At 49.0% G+C, this 25,529-nt stretch overlaps 1 protein-coding gene across 1 annotated transcript in view; it reads right to left on the minus strand.

The window, feature by feature from the left end:
• The window catches only part of UBXN11 (UBX domain protein 11), a 379,872-nt gene that overhangs the window by 281,515 nt on the left and 72,828 nt on the right, over positions 1-25,529 (minus strand). Inside the window, exon 6 of the mRNA XM_069224030.1 lies at positions 11,976-12,055. Coding sequence (XP_069080131.1) covers positions 11,976-12,055 — 80 coding nt within the window. The remainder of the gene's footprint in view (positions 1-11,975; positions 12,056-25,529) is intronic.

Genomic DNA, 25,529 nt, shown 5'->3' on the forward strand with positions numbered 1-25,529 from the left:
TTTGTATACACACACTTACCATTCACCGCCCGCACTGGTAGTTGCAGGCAGCGGTCCTCAGCCAAACAGCGGGTGGGGATGGTGGCTGCCTTGCAGGAGGCACCCCCTCAGCTACAGATATCTCAGGGATACAGCGTCAGAAACCAGGTTCCCAGCACCCACCTTTGCAGAGGCTGCCCCCAAAGGGGGAATTGAGGGCTGGCGCCATAACGACCACCTGGAACCTGTAAGGACTGGTTTAACCAGTTTGGGGGCCAGATGGCGGCCACATGAAAGGAATCCCCTCCCCATGTCTTCCTCCGTAGAGAAAAGGGTGGCAAGTTTGGTGTCCAGGTGAGGTGACCAATGAGTGAGTATATGTTCAAACCCCCCACTGGGGGGAAAGGAGTAACACAGCTGTGGGCACAAAGGGGGTTCTAAGGCACCCTGCCCCTCCCCCATTCCACTATGATATACTGGAAAGACAGGGGACAGCGCGCAGCTCGTCAGAGCAGCAACACAACTCTGCATCGAACAGCTGAGGATTTCTCCAACTATCACCTCCTTGGCCGGTGTTACAGATGCACAGAAGACCGCTGCTTGGGCAGCAATGCAACTCTGCATTGACCAGCTGCCACGATCACCACAGCAGCCCAGGTAAACCAGGCTCAGAGGACTGTGCTTAGGCAGCGATGCTTCTCTGATGCACCTCTGCACAGTGTGGAGGGCCCAGGAGGTGGGGCTTCCCACGAACACAAGACGCAGTGGACCGCTGGTAATTTTTCAGTGATGTGACTCTCAGCCTCCTTTCCCAACCTGTTCCAGGGGCGTGGCCCGAGCGCTGAACGAGCCTGGACAGCTGACGGACTGGTCCTTGGTCACAGGAGTCACCAGTGGCCACGTGGTACAGCACTCAGCCTCTTATATGGAAGGTTCCAAAGTAGGGTTGTTGTAGTCATTTGCTTACATTCATTAGTAAGGGGAGAATAATTACTTTAATTCTCCAGAGCAGTGTAGAGAGAGCCCTGGGGCATGGCCAGCCGCACACTCACACAGAGAAGAAACGAGCGCCCAGAGAGAGGAAGCGAGTGCGTTGCTGAAGCAGCGTTAATGGAAGGAGTTAAGGTCACAGACCCTCAAACTGACAGAGAAGAACAAGTTACTTACCTTCGGTAACGAGGTATCTGGTAGAGATTCTATTTAGCTGCAGATTCCTTACCTTAGAATTCCCTGGCGTCAGCTTCGAATCCGGAGTTTTTTCTGCCCAGTATCCTGCACGTGTGTCGTTGGAGCCCTCTATGACGTCACTGTTGTCTATATAGACGCCGTCTCTGCGCGCATACGTCAGTTCTTTTCCACAACTTCCCACGCCAGAAGTGCAGAGTCATGGAAGAACCAACAGTTATGGATTTTACCTCTTTGACTGTTTGAAGTAAAAATTCTTTCATACCTTTAAGAAAGGCAAAAATACCAAAATCATATATACACATATGCATATATATATATATATATATATATATATATATATATATATATATATATATCTGTATAAAAAAAATATATCCGCAGAGCGGGGAGGCTTGGGTGGGTGTAAGGAATCTGCAGCTAGATAGAGTCTCTACCAGATACCTCGTTACCGAAGGTAAGTAACTTGTTCATCTGATAGAGACTTCTAGCTGCAGCTTCCTTGCCTTAGAATAGACACCCAAGCTATAACCCCTGGCAGTAGGTCTGAAGGAGATTTTTACACTAGGAAGTCCTGCAAAACAGACCGGGCAAAATGCCCCTCTCTTCTCACCTGGCCATCCAGGCAGTAGTGTTTTGCAAACGTGTGCAAAGAAGCCCACGTTACAGCCTGACAGATGTCCACCACCGGTACGTCATGTGCTAACGCAGTGGTAGCAGCCTTCCCCCTAGTAGAATGAGCTCCCGTGCCCTCGGGAGGCTGCTTCTTTGCCAAAGCGTAGCAGATCTTTATACAGAGAACGACCCAGCGCGAAATGGATCGTTTCTGCACCGCCCGACCCTTCTTTGCACCAACGAACCCCACAAAGAGTTGGTCGTCCACCCGGAACTCTTTAGTGCGGTCAAGGTAGAACGATAACGCACTTTTTGGGTCCAGCGGATGGAGACGCTCCTCTTCCTAAGGGGGATGTGGTGGTGCAAAGAAGGTGGGCAGGGTGATATTTTGAGCCAGATGGAAAGGGGTCACCACCTTGGGGAGGAAAGAGGCACAAGTTCTTAACACTACCTTGTCAGGATATATCATGAGATAAGGTGGCTTTGAAGACAAAGCCTGCATCTCACTCACTCTCCTGGCAGATGTAATTGCCACCAAAAAGGCTGTTTTAATAGTGAGCAGCCGTAGAGGACAGTTATGCAAGGGCTCGAAGGGAGCACACATAAGGAAGGTAAGAACCAAATTAAGATCCCACTGAGGCATAACGAAAGGCACAGGCGGAAACAGATGCACAAGCCCTTTCAAAAACCTCTGTACTATAGGTGATTTAAACAGAGAGGGTTGATCGAGCAACTGAAGAAAAGCCGATAAGGCTGCAAGATAGCCCTTGAGAGTCCCCACGGAGGAACCCTGCTAGGCGAGAGACAATATAAACAAAAGGATGTTAGACAGAGAAGAAGAAAGAGGATCAGTAGACCTCTCTGAACAATATTAAACAAAACGTTTCCAACGGCAGGCGTAGATCGACTTAGTAGAGGGACGCCCGGGCTGCCAGAATGACATCACAGACCTCGGAAGGGAGGTCATAAACCATCAACTGTCGCCGCTCAATCTCCACGCATGAAGGCGCAGAGTTGACAGGTTCGGGCGGAGAACCTTCGCCTGATGCTGCGACAGAAGATCCTCCCGAAGAGGCAGCCTGATTGGAGGACCAATGCTCATTTTGAGAAGCTCTGGATACCAAACTCTCCGTGCCCAATCCAGAGCCACTAGGATTACTTGGGCCCAGTCGTTCTTGATTTTCTTGAGAACTCTGGGCAGAAGTGGTATAGGCGGAAAGGCATACAGGAGGCCTGAACTCCACTCGCGACAAAAAGCATCACCTAGCGATAGGCCCCTTGGAAACTCCAACACGCAAAACTGCTGACATTGCCCGTTCTCTATGGAGGCGAACAGATCTAACCAAGGCTCTCCCCACGGTTGAAAGAGTCCTTGCGCCACCTCCGGATGGAGACACCATTCATGATCCTCTAAGCATTTTCGGCTGAGCTCGTCTGCCCTGGCATTCAGAGAACCTGCCAGGTGTTGAACCACCAGAGTCATGCCCTTCTGTTCCAGCCATGTCCAGAGACGTAAGGCCTCTTGACAAAGGGTCCAAGACCCCACACCGCCCTGCTTGTTGCAGTACCACATTGCAGTAGTGTTGTCCGTGAACACCTGCACCACCTTCCCTTTCACAACAGGAAGAAATGCTTTTAATGCTAGCCGGATCGCCCGAAGCTCCAGCAAGTTGATGTGGAGCCCGGATTCCGCCAGAGACCAGTGACCTACCCCAGATGGCCGCCCCATCCCAGAAGTGATGCATCTGTCACTAGCGTTAGATCTGGTTGAGGAAGGGAGAGGAGTCTGCCTTTGAAAAATCGCAGTTCACTAACCACCACTGCAGATCTTTTGCAGTCCCCTCCGAGATCTGAACCACGTAGATAAGATTTCCCTTGGTGAACACCCGAGGGGCACTGGTGAGACCGAAAGAAGCATGGTAAACTGAAAGTGCTTGTGGCCCACCTTGAACCGCAACTAACGCCAGTGAGCTAGCAACATAGGAATGTGGAAATACGCAGCCTGCAAATCCAACGCTACCATCCAGTCTCCTTGGTCTAGGGCAGACAAAACCTGAGCAAGAGTGAGCATCTTGAATTTCTCCTTCTTGAGGAAGAAATTGACGTCCCTTAAATTCAAGATAGGGCGAAGGCCTTTGTTCTTTTTGGGAATCAGAAAGTAGCAGGAATAACAACCACTGCCTACTTCTGATATCGGGACTCTTTCTATGGCTCCCTTGGCCAAGAGAGCGGTAACTTCCTCTCGGAGCAAAGCTAGATGGTCCTCCATCAGCCATTCCTTTGTCAGAGGGATAGAAGGAGGGAAAGACTGGAAGGGAAGGGAGTAGCCCTCCTGTATGATCTACAGGACCCACTTGTCTGTGGTGATGGAAAACCAGTGAGGGAGATTAAAACAAATCCTCCCTCCAACTGGACGGACGTGATCCTGCAGAACCATACTAGGAGGGCTTGGGCGCAGTGGAGGGGGACTGTGTGGCGGCTGACCTCTGGCCAGACCCTTTGGGTCTGATGGTACCACGACCACGTCCTCTTCCGGGATGCCATGAAGCCTGAGGTGGCTGAACTGTGGCTGGAGGGGCGAAAGACAGACTGCTGTCATGCTGGCGCTGAAAGGCCCAAGGATCTGGCCGTGGCTCGAGAATTCTTGAACCTCTCAAGCGCGGAGTCTGCCTTTTCGCCAAAAAAGCGAGAGCCATCAAAGGGCATGTCCATCAAGCTGGACTGGACATCCCCTGAGAAACCAGTAGAACGTATCCAGGTGTGGGGCCACTGACGATGAAATCGCTCTGCCCAGCGAGTCGGTCGTGTCCAAACCACACCGGATCGTAAACTTGGCTGCATCTCTCCCATCCTTGACAGCCTGGGTGAGAGTGTCCCGTACGCCCTCCGGGACCTGGGGCAGCACCTGTGCCACCGTATCCCATAAAGTATGGGAATAACGGCCCAATAGGCAAGAGGTGTTTACGGACCTCAATGCGAGGCTGGTGGAAGAAAACATCTTCTTCCCAAGCTGATCCAGCCTCTTGGATTCCCTATCCAGGGTAGCGGAAGGGAAGGCACCACGGGAAGTAGAGGCTTGGACAACCAAGCTCTGAGTAGTGGGGTGTTGTGTCAGGAAACTAGGGTCGCTCGGAGCGGCCTTATGGCGGCGGCCGACCGTCTTATTCACAGGAGCCCCTGTGCTGTGTTTGGACCAAGTACCCAGAAGGACGTCTGTAAGAGCCTCATTGAAGGGCAACATCAGCTCTGATGTTGTCACCCCCGGCTGAAGCACTTCTGTCAGGATATTCGTCCTGACTGGCACCATAGGCAAATCTAGGTCCAAGACCTCAGCTGCCCTACGCATCACCATAGCAAAAGAAGCACCCTCCTCCGTAGCCACATTAGGAGGAGAGAGAATACCAGTATCTGGAGATGTGTCCAGTCCACTGGCCTCCCCTGGATCCTCATACCAGTCCTGTTGTAATCCACATTCTAAAGGGTCCTCAGACCCCTCCCATTCCTCTCCTGCGTCTGGCTGATCTAAATAATGCTCAGACAATGATCTGGGCCGAATTGGCACAGTCGAAGTCAGAGTCGACGTCGCTCCGGCTCTGGATCATCCAGAATAAGGATGGGGCTACCACCGATGGGCGCCGGTGGCGGAATCGTCGACGTCGGACCCGGCACCGAAGGAGGTCGACTGTGAGGGACCGGCGCCGGTCCGGATCCAGTATCGGATCCTGGGGTCTCCAACGGCACCGAGGCCGAAGCCACAGGCGTCGAATCCGAAGGGGCCCCTGCTGACCCCGCAGAGCCCGAAGACTCACCCGAGGGTGCAGCCCGCTCAAAAACGAGACGCATGGCCTCGTAAAACTCTTATTTGAGCGGGGGGTTCGATCCGGTCCCCGGAAAGGGGGGGAAGTCGCGGAGTCAACCCTGGCGACAGCTCTGCAGACCGCACTCGGAACGTCGACTTTACCTTGACGCCTCGTCAGCCGACGGGCGTGGCGAAGACAAAGTCCGCTTGGACTTCTTCTTTTGCCTCTTACCTTCGGATGACCTCGAATGCGAGTAAGAGGACTTGGGGCTCCGGGAGCGGTGCCGCGACCTCCTCCTGCTGCGTCGCGCCGACCGAAGACGAATGTCGGGCCGCAAGAAGCTTAAGGGATCTCTCCCTCAAGGCCTTCGGCGCCATGGCCCGACAGTCGGAGCACGAGGTGGAATCGTGGTCCTTCTCCAGGCACCAAAGACAAACAGGGTGTGGGTCCGTCACCGACATGGTGCGATGACACGCACCACACGGCTTGAACCCTGTCTTTCCCGAAGACATGACTTCAAACAGTCAAAAAAGCCTCGACAAACCGTCGAAGAAGGGTAGCTCTTTCCAGAACTGTGCTTAACCGGGCAGAAGGAAAAGAACTGACGTACGCGTGCCGAGACGGCATCTATATAGACAACTGTGACGTCATAGACGGCTCCAACGACGCTGACGACGCACGCAGAGCTGGTCGACGCACGCGGATCCGAACGACGCCACCTGGCGGCGCACACAGGGTACTGCTCGGAAAAAACTCCGGATTCAAAGCTGACACCAGGGAATTCTAAGGTAAGGAAGCTGCAGCTAGAAGTCTCTATCAGATGGTTTTTTTACCCAAGGTGTATCCGTGGTCAGTACCCTCCTTTAAAAGACAAAAGAAGTAAGAATGGGCTCTTGGGGCAGGAATTGCCCGATAAAGGATAAGCGCACTACAGAGCAGGCTGTCCCAAAAAAAAGTGCCCTAAGAGAGGCTACCTCCATCCTGATCCAGCAGTAGCAAGGGTGGGAATGGAAGCAATACCAACCAAGGAAGACCAGGCCCACTTAGAGCAGCCCAATGACATTGAGGAGATGCTCAACAAGGTAAGAATGGAAGCAGCAAAGTATGGAAAAGACTGGTTGCAGAACAAAATGGCGGAAGATGTGGACGAAGCCCCCAGTGTACAGCAGATGGACACAGCATTGAGCACTAAAGATGACCAGGAGTAGCAAGCACAGAACACCCCCTTTCCCAGAGAACAAAAAAGCACAGAAGTGTGACAGCAGAACTCCCAAGAAGGGCACCGGAAAGAAAGGGCTAGGAGGAACAGGCCCGTCGTCTGCAGCCAACACAGTGACAGTGGGACCCAGCAGTGGGGAAAAAGAGAAGGCATCGAATGGTGAGCATATCAGGCAATAATTAAAGCATGCTTGAAATCTTTTGCACCCCTGCTATTTAGCAATAATGGTGCTGTGCACAGTCAGGGCTCTTGAGGGGGGGAGAGGGGGAGGTTAGAAGACGCAATGCCCTATAAAGGGCGGGAGACAGAAGGGCAAGTGAGTAGAGGAGACCAGGGGATAATGGGGTCACCGACAGCGGCATGGGGTACAGCAGGGTTTAATAAAGGGCCCATAACCAAAAGCCCAATAGTAACAACTCAGGCACCTGAGGCATATGCAAGGACCTCACTGGGACACCCCACAATGATCACAAAGGCGACAGGTTTAGCAAGCATGATCCCACTATCAGTGAAAGAGAGAATATGGAGGACAGAGTTCATCAACATAGTCACCCTATTAGAAATAAAGATGGAGGGGCTAGATCTCACACTGTGTGATGAAAAGAAAGAGGACAAGCGCGAAAGGAGGAAAGCCAGGAAAGAGACAACTGGTTGGATGCATTCAGGGTGATGGTGTGTGTTAAAGTTGAGAAATTCCCCCACTGCGCAGCTGATCTCTGGCTTTATGAGTCCAAAATACATGAGGCCTGTAGACAATTTCCAGGCGGTACGTGGCTGGAGTATGACAAGTGTTTCAGACTAATAATGCAGGCTCGCCCAGAGATGGAGTGGAACAAAGAGGATGTGTCTAGCTACATCCACAAAATGATGGTGGCCAAGAAAGTAAAAGCATGTGCAGGGCAAAGCCAGCAGCCTTTTTGGAGCATCCATTTCAAGGGGAAACAGGAGAAGTTTAGGCCGGCACATAGGTACTAATCAAGCCAAAGCTGTAAAGCACCCAGTGGAAAGGGACTGCTAGCCATATGCTGGAAATATGACACAGATGATTGCACATGGGGGGTGGGATGTAAATTCAGACACTTCTGTTCCTCTTGTGGGGGTGAGGGGGATCAGCCAGCCTCTGGATGCAAGCGTAGCAAGCATTGAGCAGATAAAAAAGAGAAGCGAAAGAAGCATTAGAGTGCATGAGGCACCAAGGGGGAGACATGGGAAGTTGGCAAGTTAGACAGCAAGTTGCACAGGAAACTAGCCAATGATTACAACAACAAGGCTCCTAGTGAAAGGGTTTTGAGGAAGGATTCATGATACTTTTTAAGGGCCCGCCACAGGGACTGGAAGTAGGAACTTAAAATTTGCAGATGACCACCCAGATGTGGTCCAACATAAGATAAAAAAAAGAAAAGGACGTGGGCCGCATTGAGGGCCCCCTGACCACTCCTCTTCCTAAGGACTTGATAATCTCCCCTCTTGCCCTAGGGTGGTCCCCAAAAAAGAGCAGGGCCAATTCAGACTTATTCACAACCTCTCCTTCCCTGATGGGGACTCAGTCAATAACAGGATTGACATAGAGGCTTGCTCAGTAGGGTATGCCACAGTGGAGGACACCATTGATTTAGCAAAATCAGTGGGCAGGGGAGCGCTAATGGGGAAGGCAGACATTGAGTCCGACTTTCGACTTCTCTCGGTCCACTGAGAAAGCTTCCACTTACTGGGTTTCCAACATAAAAAGCCAGGTATACTTCGACAAAGCCATACCAATAGGGTGCCCATATCATGCTCGTATTTTGAGTATTTTGTATGTTTTTAGAATAGGCACTACATAAAAGGCACCCTCAGGGTGGCAAACTTCATTACCTGGACGATTTCCTGATTTGAGGTGAAGAAACACGACACAAGGTGCCCCTTAGACTTTGAAAAGCTCATTGGGGTGATCAATGCACTAGAGGCAGTGGCAGACAACCACTACAAATGGGCATTATTCAGGGCAGCCTTCACAAAAGCATTTTTGGGGCCTTCAGGATCACTGAGCTGGCAGGCCTAGTGAAAAGGAACACAGGATCAGCCTGCTTGTAGGCCTCAGACATTAGGCTGGACACAGAGAAAGCCCACTTGCTGCTCAAAAGATTCACAACTGGTAGCTTGGCAAGGGCGTTTGGTTGCACCTTAGCTTCTTAGAAGATGCAAAGTATTGCCCAATGTGCTGCCTCCGGGATTATGTGGCAGTCCGCCCCAGCAGGGTGGGGCCCCTCCTCATACACAATAATGGGGAAATGTTAAGCAAATACCAGTTCTTGACGGTCATGCACAAAGCCCTAGGTCACACAGGCTTTAACCCCTCAGCGTTTGGGTCCCATTCATTCAGGATTGGGGCAGCCACAACAGCGGCTCAACATGGGCTGACAGAGGAGGGCATGAAGGCAGTAAGCAGCTGGCACTCCGGCACTTACAAAAGGTATATACAACCACATTGTCTGTGAGCTGGGCACATCCCCTCACATACATGGACAAACCAACCACATGCTGAGGCATGCCCACATCGGCATGTATGATTGTCTAACAAGGAAAGTGCCAGAACCGAGGCCAAGCAAAGGTCAGGACTTGACTGAGATGTCACCCCTGTTGTATTACCTAACAACAATGTATGATTTACAATGGCATGTCATTCTTGATTGCTTTATGATTGTTTTTGCAATGATTTGACAAGCAGTGTTTGACATGGTGATCATGCATGGAAATGAAAATCTGTTGCAATACATTTGTGTAGTGGTGATTGCTTAATGTAATGTAAGTGTGCAGGAAGGAGACTGAAGTGATCCAAGTGCGGGAGTTAATGCTGAGAACACTCCCCAAAGGGGGCATTGAGGGCACTTGGGACCCGTAAGTACCAGTTTGGTGGCCAGACCCTGGCCACATCAAAGGACCTCCTCCACAGCACCAATTTTGGGGCAAAGGTGAGGGGGACGGTGGTGGTGGTGGGGGGTTTATGTTCAAACCCCTCAATAGGGGGGGCAGGAGTCACACGGCTGTGGGCACAATGGGGCGCAGTCCCGTCACTAGGACATACTGGAAAGACAGGGGAGAGCGCGCAGCTGGTCAGTGAAACCCACCCACCAACACCAGGAGGCCAGCAGTTATCGCAATGCTGGCAAAATGGAAAGGAAGGGGGACAATTGTTGGTAAGACAGCTCACCTAGTAACGCAGTGTGCCGATGAAGGGCCACTCACCTGCAGATGCCTTACGGCAGGGTGAATGGGGCGGGCAGGGGGGTAAACCGTACACAGCTCTCGCAGCCCAGACCTGATAGACGGCATGGCACAAACACACACATGGTAGAGAGTTGGGCCTAAGTAAAAACATGGGGCTACCCACCCTCACAAACATGGACAAACCAACAGTATGCTGAGGACCCCCAAATCGGCATGTATGATTGTCTAACAAGGAAGGTGCCAGTAAACAGGCCAAGCAGAGGTCAGGACTGGACTGAGATATGTCACCACTGTTTTATTACCTAACAGCAATGTATGATTAACGATGGCCTGTCAATATTGATTGAGTTTTGACAGTTTTTGCAATGATTTATGACACCCATTATTGATCTATGACTTTATGACGAGCACTTATGGCATCTCTCTGACTTAAGACAAGCAATGTTTGATGTGGTGATCATGCATGGAAATACAAATTGCGACATTACATCCCACAATCTGTTGCAATACGTTTGTGTAGTGGTTATTGCTAAATGTAATGTAAGTCTGCAGAGAGGGGACTGGAGTGATCCAAGTGTGGGAGTTATATAAATGAGGCAATGCCTGAAGGCCTCTAAGCGAAGGGCTGGCTGGGGGCCACGAGAGGCTACTGCTGCCAGCTGCCCAGCATGGACTGTATTGGAGCATCTGTCTCAGGGCGTTGGGCAGGGATTTGCACGATTAGGGCTGGCAGCTGACCACTGCTGAAAGGAAAGAAGAGGGGAGGTGGGTTGGCGGCACTGGGAGCACAAGCAACATCGGCTTCTAGACCGACCACTTCTGATCACCATACAGTGCCTCTTCAAGCTTAATGGCCACTTTCAGGCCACGGTGTCAAACGCTCTGCAGACAACACTGTCTGCTTGCCACGCTCTGCACTCAAAATGCGGGCTTTACTCTCAGGACACAACTTTGCGGCCTGCATTGAGGATCTGGAATGCTGAATGCTTAAAAGATCAGAAAAAACACACAGCTAGACTTAAAATCAAAGGGCCTCATTTAGGAGTACGGTGGTGCAGGGAAGTGCAATGCCTTGCTGTGCCGCCTTGTGCAACTGGGAAAGGGAAGAAATGCACTGTATCTTCAAGATATGGTGCATTTCTGTCCTCTCCCCCTGCTCTGGTGCACAAATTGCTGCCATGTGCCAACCCGGTCACCCTTGCACCATGGTGCAAGGGTGCCTGAGTTGGGGGGGATGATTTTTTTTGTGCAGGGAGGGACACTTTCCTGCACAAAAACAATCACAAGAGTTGTTTTCCTCTTTCTATGTATGCTGAAGAATGAAGCACACATAAAAGAGGAAAAAACGGAGAGAAATAAAGATATATCTCCCTGGTGCGTCACTCTCACTCCACCCCTGACTTGTAAATCTGGGAATGTGTCAGATTCCTTTGGGTTCCATGTGTATTGTGTGGGAACACACCAAGCAACACCCATTGAACGCCTTTTCACGGAGTGTTATGCGTGAAAGGGGTCCATATTTACAAGGCCATGAAAAGCCACGCAAGGTGACTTTGTGTGGCCTTGTAAATATGGGCTGACACACTGCACCATCGGAGCGTAAAGAAAAATGACGCTCCAGTGATGCAGTGTGCCGCTAGGGCTTCATAAATGAGACCCCAAGTACCAGGTTTAGGGCTCCAATGCAGTTGAAGTTCTGTAAGTTAAAGCATACACTATCAGAATATATATTATGAGTGGTAGCAGGGAAAGCCCTCCTTTATCTTTAGTTAGAGCTGTTTAGGGCATTGTAATAGTGCCCAGACTTTTTGCCAATTAAGTAGGGAGTGACCAGAATAATTTGTCATCAAACAAATTGGCTCAGATTCCACTATTTACGAGCCTTTTTGAACATGTTCCCTTCAACGTACCATTTCTCTATTCAGTCCTTTCAGCTAAGTACCATATTGAGAATTTCAAAACAACCTTACCTCCATCTCCCAGACCCGGTTCTGCAGCTCCAGACACTGCTTCTCCAGCTGTTCAACTCTGCTGGGCTCGGAGGATCCTTCTGTGGGTAAGAACAACAGAGAAAATAAGACAGCCTTTCACGAAGAAAGATATGGTAAATGGCGGAGTCAAAAGCAGAGATTTAAAGAGGGCAATCTGGATGGGAGTGCAGGGAAGCAGAAGGTGGAATGAGTCAGTAGAGGGGTCAATGGGATCAGAAAAAGGGAGGAGGGTGCAATTTGTTCTGGCTTCCAGTGGGGATGTGATGCTTGTTTAATGCAGTTAACCCAGCAATGTACTCATTCAACCATTTACATTGCCTTACATCTAAACGTTTCCTTCCTATCCACTTTGTTAAACATGACCCAAACTACAACCAATCAGAAACCACCTCATCGAGCCGTTCCCCTGCCTGAGGCTTCCAACTGTCAGATTTTCTACTGCAAGTACAGTGTGAGTAACCTATTGACAACTCATCCGAAAAAGAGATTTGGCAGTTTTTCTTTGGCAAAAGGGTACAGTAAAATAAGATCATGGTTGAAATTCAGAGTAGGAAGTATTTGTTTAGGACTTGTAAAGCATGTGGTAAGAAAAAGATTTATGTGAATGATCCACACACAAAAGTGCTTATATAGTTTAAATCCACACTAATTTCTACCTTTACCTGTTTCCCTTATTCTCCAACACAAAGGACGATCATATCATATCGAGAAACTCGTCATCATCATATTGGCACCTCAGATAGTCTTGAGATCTTTTGGGGTATATTTTGTCCAGTATTCAGTGTTTATAGGATAAAATGATACCAATGAAGAATTCTGAAATTGGTGAGGTGGAATCTCATGTTTCCAGCTTATTTCATATAGTAATTCAATACTTTATTCCAATCCATTATATAAGCTGCATCCCAGTGTCTCTATACCACTTCTTTCAGATAGACAAAGGGATCAGCAGATGATCTTGAGTAAGTTTCTCAAATCCACCACCCTGCATGAGTTTCATGATGACTCTGAGTATGTTGAATTCTGGTAGACACCCTGGGAAACCGGCCAAGGTAAGTCAAGTGTCCCTTGAAACTCCAGAAAAGGAAAAAGATTGACTTATACCTTAAAGGACTCTATCAATATGTTGTTTTTCCTGTTAATCCTTAACATGCATCCCCAGATATTTCCGGGACCCAGATTTCCACATCAGTCCTAGGCAGGGTAGGAGTTCCACTGCCTGATGAGCTATTGCCCCGAGCGGCAACCAGCGTAATATGGACAGTTGGTCTGCAACCATGACATATTTCAAATTTATTGAGTATTCTTAGCTAATGTGGTACTTTGGGTCCCTCATACAGATAAATATATTAGCCGTATATAGTGACACCACGTGTATCATATCACCTATTCAGACACCCCAGTCCACTATGTCCTTTCTGCCACTGCCCAGCTCCCATTTTTTGGAGATCGCACCACCTGTCTCAACCCTCGCAAACAGGACAGGCGCATACAAGTCTAATCCAGCCTATTAGGCATGGGGCAAAATTGAGTTACTCCAAGACCCAGTGCATACAATCTGCTCCCTTAATATTAAATGTTTTTTCTGTGTCAAGAGAAGCACTTCGCATTTCATCCATTTCCAAAAAATATTTTAAGTGTGTGTAGGTTAAATATTGCACTACTACCTGGTATGAATCTAAACTGGTCACTATGTATCAGTGCCAGGTTTAGCTTCAATATTCTTGGAGCTATGACTTTACTAAGGCCTTTGATTTCTTTGTTGATCATTGATAGAGGTCTATAGTACCTCATGTTTGTAATATCTTTCTCTTGTTAAGGGACCACTAGCATCAAAGCCTAACTCATTGTGTCAGCTAAGCAACTGACCTATCTGGCCTCGTTGGAAACCTCCAAAGGTTTACTGAAAAGTAGACTGTATGCAACTCTGTATAACTCAGAGGGAGGGAAGCAGTGAGTAACTTCCCACAAACTTGCCTCCCTGCCTATCCTTAAGGGTCACCTCCAGTTTCTCCTTAATAAGCAGAACATTCTCTGTTTCCCCCATCATGTCCATGGACAATCTCTAGAGCAGGGGTCTTGAAACTGGGGGGAACCAGCCCCCCTAGAGGGGCCTCAAATGACCCCCGTGGGGGCCAGGCTCTGGCCAAAGGCATTATGCTAACAGGGCTTTATTTTAAGCTGAAAAACTGAGCAGCAGTAAACCGCTCTGTAATAGGCCATCACTAACATATTTTGTCATTTACATCCAAGCTGGGATTATCTGTCAAAAGGGAAAGGACTCCAAATACTCTTCATAACCCCTACCTCCACCCCCAGTAATCACAATGTGCATACCCTTACACTTAAAAAAGACCTGTGTGACCAGAACAGTATGTTTGGTATCATGTATTACATTGCATTTTTAAAACAGTAACAACTTTACTGCAATGTTTAAATAAGACATATTTAAACATTGCCAAATTAATAGAATAATTGTGAATGATTTGGTGGGGGGATGATTTTTTTATTTTCACTGGGGGGGACGCTGCATGAAAAAGTTTGCGACCACTGCTCTACAGCTTGGCCTTCCTTAAGTATTTTTAGAACATGCCACTTACAGACTCCTGGGTTGTTTCTGTTTGCCCATTATTATCTGTAACTGCCAGAACACTCTCCCCTTGTCCCCTGTTCTAGCTCTGCTATTTTCCTCTCACTGTCTATGATCTTTCTCTGAAGGCAGGAAAGACACCAACACTTATCCAAGCATGGTCCAGGCAGGCAGGGTGACATAATTGGGGATCTCTGTCTCACAATCCTCCTGCTCAATTCCTTCACTCAACAACTCCTAGTTGCCACACAGATCCTCACAGTGGAGGAGCATCATATGGCAGTATAGCAGCATTGAAAGGGGGACCTGTTGCGCCTCAGTCCCAGGCATGTACTGCAATTCACCGCTCTGACATGAGCAATCACAGTCATTTGCCTTTGACGTCTTGGGGGGGGATAAACACAGAATTTGCAGGATATGTTACATTCTTTCCATCTCATAGGGTATCTGAGTTTTCACCACTGCTGCCCCAGACCGAACAGGAGCATTGTAGCATGAGCAGAGGAGAATCCCTCCTACATGGTTGCTTAGTTTGTGAAGGGAGGGTTTGTCTCACCTAAATCTCCTGTGCATGTGTCACTGTATTGTATAATCACTAACGGTCATACGTGGGGAAAGTCTATACTGTATATACACATAGAGAGGTGAGAGGAAAAAAGGCACCAATCACCCTCCCAGCTGTCAATGCAACACACAACATACTGGCCTATAAGACTTTCCTTATGATGCCATTATCTTAGAAGCAGTGCCCTCACCCACATTTTGTAGCATGCTTTATCATAGGGCGTGCTTCTTACACCTCCTGCGCCATAGTGTACAATGATGGTGCTTAGTTTACAAAAAGCTTTAGATCAAAGTGAGATCCTCATCATAGGTGGCTAAAATTGTCTAGAGGAATCTCACATCTATTAGATTTTATTGGCAAGTATCTCTGACAGGTAATGTACTGGGATGGTCTTAGGCCATCTATTACCCTATCATCCATTAATTATTGGCAACATGTTTCAGCTGATACTTATGCAGCCAAAAGGGTCATCGGCCTTCGTCAAGACTTGTAGATCCCTACTTATCCTTGCTATGAGCAGTCAGTTGTTATGTTGTGGTGCACCCAGCGACCTCCCTTATGCAGGACCATTTTAATTGCCTGTAAGGCATCATATACATGTTTGCCCCTTAAATGGCATGCTTAGCACTCTCGACTGGACTTCTGACAAAAAGGATGTGTTTAGAGCCAGCCACATATTCTTAAGGCCCCTGTCCCCATTTGCAATCCAGTGCTTGAGGCATCAAGCAATCCATCCATTAGTGCATAGGATGTAAAGAACGAGTTACTTACCTTCGGTAACGACTTTTCTGGTGGATACATTAGCTACCTGTGGATTCCTCACCTCATGAATACTCCCATGGCGCCAGCATTTGACGGAAATCTTCTTACTAGTCTCTGCACGTCGACGAGGACGTCACTCTAGCCCACGCGACGCCGTCTGACGTCATACAGGCAATAAGAAGTCCTCGCCGACGTGCCGATGACAGTACCAACATTTTTTACGTGCATGAGAATAATAATAATAACCCAATGCAATGAAAGAGCAAAGCAACATCTCTTAATATTGTAAATCACACAACATTGCAATAAAATAGCTGTAGATTTAATATAACCTTTTTTTTTTTTTTTTTTTAAACAAATAAATATATTTATACATACGAATCATGTATATACCCAATATATATATAGATTTATATATACATATACACATATATACAAATATCATACATGCAAAATGTATTGCAACTTTGAAGACCAAAAGGAGCACACTCAAGGATTGCTTGGAGAGACCAAAAAGGCAACGGGGAGGCGGGTGGGACCGTGAGGAATCCACAGGTAGCTAATGTATCCACCAGAAAAGTCGTTACCGAAGGTAAGTAACTCGTTCTTCTGATGGATACAACTACCTGTGGATTCCTCACCTCATGAATAGAGTCCCAAAGCAGTACCACGCCCGGCGGTGGGTGCCTAAATGGTCAAACCAAGAAATCCTGCAGCACTGACCGTGCAAAATGACCGTCCCTTCTGACCTCAGAGTCCAAACAGTAATGTTTCACAAAAGTGTGAAGGGACGACCAAGTTGCGGCCTTGCAGATGTCAACCACAGGAACACCCCTGGCCAAGGCCGAAGAGGCCGACTTAGCTCTGGTGGAGTGAGCTCTAATGCCCTCAGGCGGATCCTTCTTTGCCAAAGAGTAACAGATTTTAATGCAAAGAACAACCCACCTGGAGAGTGTTCTCTTGTGGACTGCCTTTCCTCTCCTCTTGCCCACGTATCCGACAAACAGCTGATCCTCCAGCCTGATATCCTTCATTCTGTCGATATAGAAGCTCAACGCCCTTTTTGGGTCCAGGCGATGTAGTCTTTCTTCCTCCTTTGAAGGATGAGGCGGAGGATAAAACGTGGACAAAGTGATTGTCTGAGCCAAATGGAAGGGTGAAACAACCTTCGGAAGGAAAGCAGCCTTGGTCCTCAACACCACCTTATCCCCATAAAACGTTATATAAGGGGGTTTAACCGATAAGGCCTGCAACTCGCTCACTCTCCTTGCAGATGTTATAGCTACCAGGAATACTGTTTTAATAACCAAATACCTTAAGGGGCAAGAATGCATAGGCTCAAAAGGGGACCCCATAAGGAAAGTCAGGACCAAGGACAAATCCCATTGAGGCATAACGAATGGTTTTGGAGGATATTGATTCAGAAGACCTTTCAAGAATCTGAGAACAATAGGGGATTTAAATAACGATGGTTGGTCTGGAAGACAAATGAAGGCTGACAAGGCCGACAAATAACCCTTAATGGTAGCTACTGCACAACCTTTCTGCGCTAGAGACAGTGCAAAAGACAAAACATGTGACAGATGAGCATGTAAGGGATCAATCTGTCTCTCTCCACACCACATAACAAATTTAGACCACCTATTAGCGTAGATAGATTTAGTGGAGTGTCGCCTGGCCGCTAAGATAACATCCACTACATCAGGCGGGAGAGAGAAGGAACTCAGGTTGCCCCGTTCAATCTCCAAGCATGTAGGTGCAGACTCTGGAGGTTGGGGTGTAAAACCTGCCCCTGCGACTGCGAGAGGAGGTCTGCCCTGAGAGGGAGACGGAGCGGAGGGCACAGTGAGAGTTGGAGAAGGTCGGAGTACCATACCCTCCTTGGCCAATCCGGAGCTATTAAGATGACTTGGGCCCGGTCTTGGCGAATTTTCCTCAACACTCGAGGAATCAAGGGTATGGGGGGAAACGCGTAAAGCAACTGGTCGCACCAGGTTATCTGAAACGCGTCCCCCAACGCTCCCTGCATCGGATACTGGAGGCTGCAGAATAACGGGCAATGCGCGTTCTCCCGAGTGGCAAACAGATCTATCCGAGGAAACCCCCACATCTGGAAGATTAAACAGACTTGATCTGGATGGAGACGCCACTCGTGGTCTGCCGAGAATTGGCGACTGAGACTGTCCGCACGTACATTCAAGACCCCGGCCAGATGATTTGCCACCAAGCAAATCTGATGGTCCTTTGCCCAGGACCATAGCCGAAGAGCTTCTCTGCAGAGAAGGTACGACCCTACTCCTCCCTGTTTGTTTATGTACCACATCGTGGTAGTATTGTCCGTCAGGACCTGTACCGACTGACCACGAAGGGATGGGAGGAAGGCCTTGAGAGCCAAACGTACAGCCCGTAACTCCAACAGATTGATATGAAACACCTGTTCCTCTGGAGACCAAAGCCCTTTGATCTCCAGATCCCCCAGATGAGCTCCCCATCCTAGGGTGGAGGCATCCGTTATTACCGTGGCCACTGGTGGCGACTGCGCGAACGGCTTCCCCTGTGAAAGATTGTTGCCCGCAATCCACCACTTCAATTCCACAGCAGCATCTCTGGAGATCTTGACAGTACCTTCTAAATCTCCCTTGTGTTGAGACCACTGCCTTCGGAGGCACCACTGAAGAGCCCTCATGTGCCAGCGAGCATGCGTGACCAACAGAATGCAGGAGGCGAACAGACCGAGCAGACGAAGGACCTTGAGGACTGGAACTACCGCTCCATTTCGAAACATTGGAACCAATTCCTGAATATCTTGAATCCGCTGAGGCGGAGGAAAGGCTCGACTCAATGTTGTATCCAGTACTGCCCCTATGAACAGGAGGCGCTGAGAGGGCTCCAGGTGAGATTTGGGCACGTTCACCGAAAAGCCCAGGTCGAACAACAACTGGGTTGTTGACTGCAGATGATGCGACACAAGCTCCGGGGACTTGGCTTTGATCAACCAGTCGTCCAAGTAAGGGAATACTGCTATCCCCTTCCTTCTGAGCTCCGCCGCAACCACTGACATCACCTTTGTGAAGACTCGAGGTGCTGAAGTAAGACCAAACGGGAGGACCGCAAACTGATAGTGCTGCGACCCTACCACAAACCGGAGATACTTCCTGTGCGACTTGAGTATCGGGATATGAAAGTAAGCATCCTGCAAGTCGACAGACACCATCCAATCTTCCTTGTTCAACGCCAAAAGCACCTGTGCTAGGGTCAGCATCTTGAACTTTTCCTGTTTGAGGAACCAATTCAAGATCCTCAGATCCAGGATTGGTCTCAACTGACCATCCTTTTTGGGAATCAGGAAGTATCTTGAGTAACAACCTCGACCCTTTTCCTGCTCTGGGACCAACTCTACCGCGCCCTTTGAAAGGAGGACTTGAACCTCCTGTTCTAGCAACAGGAGGTGTTCTTCTGAACAATAAGATGGGCGGGGCGGGATGAGGGGCGGGAACTCCCGAAAGGGAAGGGCGTAGCCTTTTCCCACAATGCCGAGAACCCAAGTGTCCGTTGTGATAGACCTCCACTTGTGGAGAAAACGCTGTAATCTTCCCCCTACAGGAGAGGAGTGAGTGGGAAACGGTGGAAGCCTAAGGCTGCTTCCCCTGCTGCACCCCTCCAGAGGACGAGGAAGAGGCAGAGTGCTGTTGAGAGGCTCCTCTGGTACGGACCCCACCCCTCCCCCTCCCTCTAAATGACCTATAGGGGAGGGAAGAGGCGGGTTGCTGGAACCTCCCCCGAAAGGAAGAGGAATAAGAGCCACGCCCAAATCCCCGAAACCTCCTGAAAATTCTAGAAGAGGCAGAGGAAGAAGGAGCTTGCAGTCCTAACGATTTGGCTGTGGCTCTGCTCTCCTTAAATCGTTCCAAGGCCGAATCTGCCTTGGCTCCAAACAGTCTGTCCCCATCAAACGGGAGGTCCAGCAGGGTCGACTGCACATCCGCAGAGAACCCTGAGTTTCGGAGCCAGGCCTGTCTTCTTGCCACCACAGCCGTGCCCATCGCCCTGGCCACCGAGTCGGTCGTGTCCAGCCCAGACTGGATAATCTGGGTCGCGGCAGCCTGGGCGTCCGAGACCACATCCAAAAGACCCTGGGGAAGCTCCGTGAATGAAGACGAAATATCATCCATCAGCGCATGGATGTACCTCCCCAGAATGCACGTGGCGTTGGTGGCCTTCAACGCCAAACTGCATGCCGAAAATATTTTCTTGGACTGCGCATCCAGTTTCTTGGAGTCTCTGTCTCCAGGCACCGTCGGGAAGGAACCAGGCGCTGACTTTGAGGAACAGGAGGCTTGCACCACCAAGCTCTCCGGCGTAGGGTGTCTAGAGAGAAAGCCAGGGTCAGATGGTGCAGCTCGATACCTCCTGGCCACAGCCCTATGAACGGCCGAGGAAGACACCGGCTTCTTCCACACCTCCAACACCGGATCCAGCAAAGCCTCATTAAATGGCAAGAGAGGCTCAGCTGCAGCAGAGGCCGGATGCAATACCTCTGTCAGCAAACTCTGCTTTGCCTCTGCCACCGGCAAAGGCAGGTCCAAAAAGCTCGCTGCCTTCCTCACCACAGCATGAAAGGAAGCAGCCTCCTCCGTATATTCCCCTGGAGATGAAAGGTCCCACTCAGGGGAAGTGTCCAGCCCACTGGCTGTATCCAGACCATGCAGTCCGTCTCCAGAGTCCTCAATCTCTCCCTCCTCTAGGACTCGCTGGTACTCTTGCTCTTCTAAAAGACGGAGAGCACGCCTCCTCGAATGAAGTCTCTCCTCGATACGCGGAGTCGACATGGCCTCCGCCGACGTCGAAGAACGGCGCCGATCTCCAGAAGCATCTGACGCCGCGTCCGGCGCCACAGGCAGCTTCGGCGCCGAGGCAGGAGCCGGAGGACGAGGTCTTGGAGCCGATGGACCAACCGGAGTCACAGGGCAAAATCCTGACTTCGACGGAGGGGCAACCTCCGGGGCCGAAACATCCGAAGCCACCGGAGCGGCCACCGACGCCGGCACCGGCGCCGAGCCCACATTCCCAAAAGGGAGAAAGGGCATAAAGGGTGCCGGCCGAAGAGGCGCAGGATCACCCAACGAAAAGGCCAAGGGCCCCGAAGGACCAGCCGGAGCAGCTCCTGGAGCCATCTGCTGAAAGATGGTATACATCGCATTAAGAAACGCGGTACTATCGGCTCCAGGAGTGGGAAAAGCCGGATACTGGGGTGCCTGGATCGAAGGCGACCCCGACGCCGGCCTCGACGTCTGCGACGCCGGAGAAAACACAAGAGGCTGCACCACCTCAATCACTGACGCCTGACCAGGTGAAGTCGGTGACGCCGGAGAGGGCAACGGCGTCGATGGATGCGGCGTGACCGTGGGGCTGACCTCCCAAGTCCTCCGACGCCGAGCCGAAGGTGACCTCGAATGAGACTCCTTGCTGGAGTGACGTCGTGAGTCTCTACGGCGCCGGGAGTCTCGATGACGCCGGTGAGACCTTGGCGAAGAAGACTTCTTATGATGTTTCTCCTTCTTCTTTGACTTTGCCATGAATAACTTGGCCTCGCGCTCTTTGAGGGCCTTCGGATTCATGTGTTGACATGAATCGCAAGTCGAGACGTCGTGGTCGGAGCTCAAACACCATAGACAGTCGGAGTGAGGATCTGTAACTGACATCTTGCCCCCACACTCTCGACAGGGCTTGAAACCCGACTTCCTCTGAGACATTGTTACCGCAGAGAAGACTACGCAGCAGACAATACACTGTAACCACGAAGGTAACAGTAACTCCCTCGAAGATAACCGTTTCGAATGCACGGAAAAAAGGGAACTGTCATCGGCACGTCGGCGAGGACTTCTTATTGCCTGTATGACGTCAGACGGCGTCGCGTGGGCTAGAGTGACGTCCTCGTCGACGTGCAGAGACTAGTAAGAAGATTTCCGTCAAATGCTGGCGCCATGGGAGTATTCATGAGGTGAGGAATCCACAGGTAGTTGTATCCATCAGAACTTTCCTTCTTTAAGAATTTTCTTTGCTTTGCTTGCTTTTCCTCCGCCAGTTTCTATGTAAATGGGGTGATGCTACTCAACAACCGCCTGCCAAAGCTAGAAAAACTGGCATTCACTTTCGTCATCTTCACTGATGTTGCAGTACACAAGCCAATTCTTAATCCCATAATGTCCAACAGTTTAAGTAGGGACCGCACATGAAGTTGCTGTATCTCAAGACCATTTCAGTGCTGCCACTAACAAGAATGAGTCCCTCTTCATTTGATTTAAGAGTCGTACTGGTGCTAACTCTTGGGTTTCATTTTTTTTTCTCAATAGAGGATTTTGAAGCTGGACGCTTAGCCAATTTTTGCATGCATAGGGGTTCAAACATAATCTATGGGAACATATGCAAATGGTTCCTTATGTCCTCAGTTGGAAGGAAAGGAGTAAGTGGCATTGAAGGATCTGCTATCAGAGCCTCTGCTTGTCATACTGGCTGATGAGGCAGGTCAGCCTGAGGAAGCATGCTTATATTGGGATGAGGGTAAACAATTGTAGAAAGCCTTCATCAGTTGTTTCATGGAATTGAGTGGTAGTTTTACTGAAATTGAATATGGGGTAGTGCCAAAATCAGTATAATTGTTGCTGTAATCAAAAATATTATAATCAGTGAAGTCACTGTTGACAGAGTTGGTGCCAAAATGATGATCATCAACAGTATTGCCTTAGCCAAAGGTAGAGGTCTGTCAGCAGACAATGTGATCTTTGACTAAGGGGTTGGTCCTTGTGAGCATTGTGATCTTCATCGACAGGGGCCTGCTTTGACTTTGAGATCTTCATTGATGAAGTGGACTTTGTTGGCACTTAGCTTTTGTCATTGGCTGTAATGATCTGTTTTTTGCCATCAATACAGACATCAAAGATGATGGCTTGGAGAATTATGTTTTGCCTTTAGCCATTAACGGAGAAATAGCTGAAGGCAGCAATTACTTTTTTTTAAACTGAGGGACGTGGGTTTAGATGTGGATTTCTGTATTAAAGCATCACCAGAATTATATGCCTGCGCCTTCATGGTAGGCGCAGAGGGTCATTTGGAGGGAAACACTTCAAACTTTGTTGAGAAGCCTGCGACTGCATCCTCAGAACTTACAAGCTCTAATTTCTGTTTTTTGTTGATGGGGCAGAGAGGTGCTCTTCAATGAAAGTCATACTTGAAAGGCAACATTCAAGCCCCCAAAGAGGCTGACCATCTCTGTCATTGAGGGTCCTTGCACTAAATATGCCACAGGTTAAGCAGTATTTCGGAACATGTCTTGACTTATGGAGACAACAATTAGTATGGGAGCCTTCTAAGAAGATCTTTCTTGATCTGCAAACTGCATATGTCTTGAAAAGTGATTTAGATTGTGAATGTTCCTCAGCTATGGTTAGACAGAAAAGTCCAAGCACTCAGCCTGCATGTATAGCAGCAGCATGTGCCTACCTTCCTGGGAAAGCTCATCCAAAAATTAATTTCTGAAGAAAAGACCCCAGAGGATTACCTGTTGCCCAAAGAAATGCAGTAAAAAATCTGACAGTTACTATCTCTGATGAGGGCTGAGGCTCTGAGCACCGCCACCTCACTGGCTACAGTTCAGGTATATACTTAGGTGGATTTGCTGTTTCGTTATCTACTGTACTGGGAAACTGCTGTCTTAACATTAAATACAGATGGTTGCCGGCTTGATGGAGGGGAATAATTCAAGCATGTGAACTATGAAAGTTCCAACGCTGGAGAACCAAGTGTGATAACTACAAATCTTTTGCGCTCTTTGGCACTTCTTTGATTGTTTTCTTTTGCTTCTGTGATACTTTAAAATATTTATTGCTCTTATACTTGCTGTAATTGTTTTGAGCCCATTCCTTCATTTCATCAGAGCTGGGTACCGCTCAGTGTCATTTCTTGTGAAGCTACTGTAACCAGAGGCCATGTGATGTCACGCCCTTCAATGCTGGCAGGCCATGAGAGGACATATTATGTAATCTCTGTTAACACTGGTAAAATGAAGCAAGAGTTTTTGCATAATCCGTTCCACTGTAATCTGAGCTGTGTTTGACATTTTAGAGGTATAGTCAGAAATAAGGAGTTGGTGATAAAGAATGTAACTTAACTCCTATAGCGCTTTTTCTGTTAGAGACCTTAGAATATTCCCCAGAAGTCAAACTGGATCCGGACAATATTGAGCAGTACCTCTATGCACCAGCAGGTAACGATGAGATCTGCGTCAGAGGCATCTGCATCAGAAGTGATGTGCGCAGTGCCCATTTAGGTGTCACCCCGGCTCGCAGTTTCTTTCGTAACTATTTCTGTGTTAAAACTGCAGAGCCATGTTAGACTGTTTGACCAGTCTGCAGAATCTAAACAGGATGTTAGGGTGAATAGCACATGTCACAGAATGGGGAGGATGGGAGGGTCAGTGAGAAATCTGCGGTTACATAGAGTCTCTACCAGGAAAGGCGTTAATGAAGATAAGTAACTTGTTCTTCTGGTGGAGACTTCTAATTGCAGATTCCTCACCTTAAAATAGATACCCTGCTGTGTTGCTGAGACAGACGGTCCCCCCGAAGAGGCAGCCTGGTCAGAGGACAGATGCTCATACTCAGGAGTTTGGGATATCAGACTCTCCTTGCCTAGTCCGGAGCCAATAAGATAACTTGGACCCTGTTTCTTACAATATCACATAGCGGTAGTGTTGTCTGTGAACACCCGAAACAGCCTTTCTTAGATGAATGGGAGAAAAACATTCAATGCCAAGTAAATCGTCCTCAGTTCCAGAAGACTAATGTGGAGTTAGGACTCAGCTGGAGACCAAAATCCTCTGATAACCACCTCTCCCAGCTGACTGCCCCAACCCAGAAGCAATGCATCCGATCCCAGTGTCATTTCCAGATGAGAAAGAAAGAGGAAGTCTGCCGTTGATCCAATTGCATTTTGTTAGCCATTCCTGCAGATCTTTTGCAGCCTACTTTGAAATCTGAAACAGGCACGAGAGATTCCCCAGAGGCTGCACCCACTGGAACTTCAGGTCCAACTGGAGAGCCTGCATGTACCATGGGGTGTACTTTGCGTACAGGATGCCAGATGACATCAGACCCAGCAACCTCAGAATCAGTCTCACCATAATCCAGGACTGAGGTTGGAACATTAGGATACTAGCCCAAATGTCCTGGACTTCTCTGCTCCAGATGGGAGGCATGGAATTGCACTTTGTCCAGAATAGCTTCAATGTAAGGGAGCATCTGAGGAGTCAAATGCGACCTTGGCATCTTGATAGTGAACCCGGGCAAATGCAGGAGGTTTGCAGTAGTATGGAGGTGGATGATGACTGCCTGTGGCGAGTCTGCCTTCAGCAAACATTTGTTGACCTCTGACCTCCAAAGGTGACTGCAACGACTGGCGTCAGTTTCCTGAACATGCAGTGGGCACTGGTAGGCCCAAAGAGGACCACAGTGAACTGGAAATGCTCATGGCCAGCCCTGAACCACAGGTAACACCTGTGGGCTCGTAGGACAGGAATGTGAAAATTAGCATACTGCCAAGTCCAACGCTGCCATCCTCT

The sequence above is a fragment of the Pleurodeles waltl genome, chromosome 3_1, assembly GCF_031143425.1.
Source record: "Pleurodeles waltl isolate 20211129_DDA chromosome 3_1, aPleWal1.hap1.20221129, whole genome shotgun sequence".
In the NCBI taxonomy this organism is placed as follows: Eukaryota; Metazoa; Chordata; class Amphibia; order Caudata; family Salamandridae; genus Pleurodeles; species Pleurodeles waltl.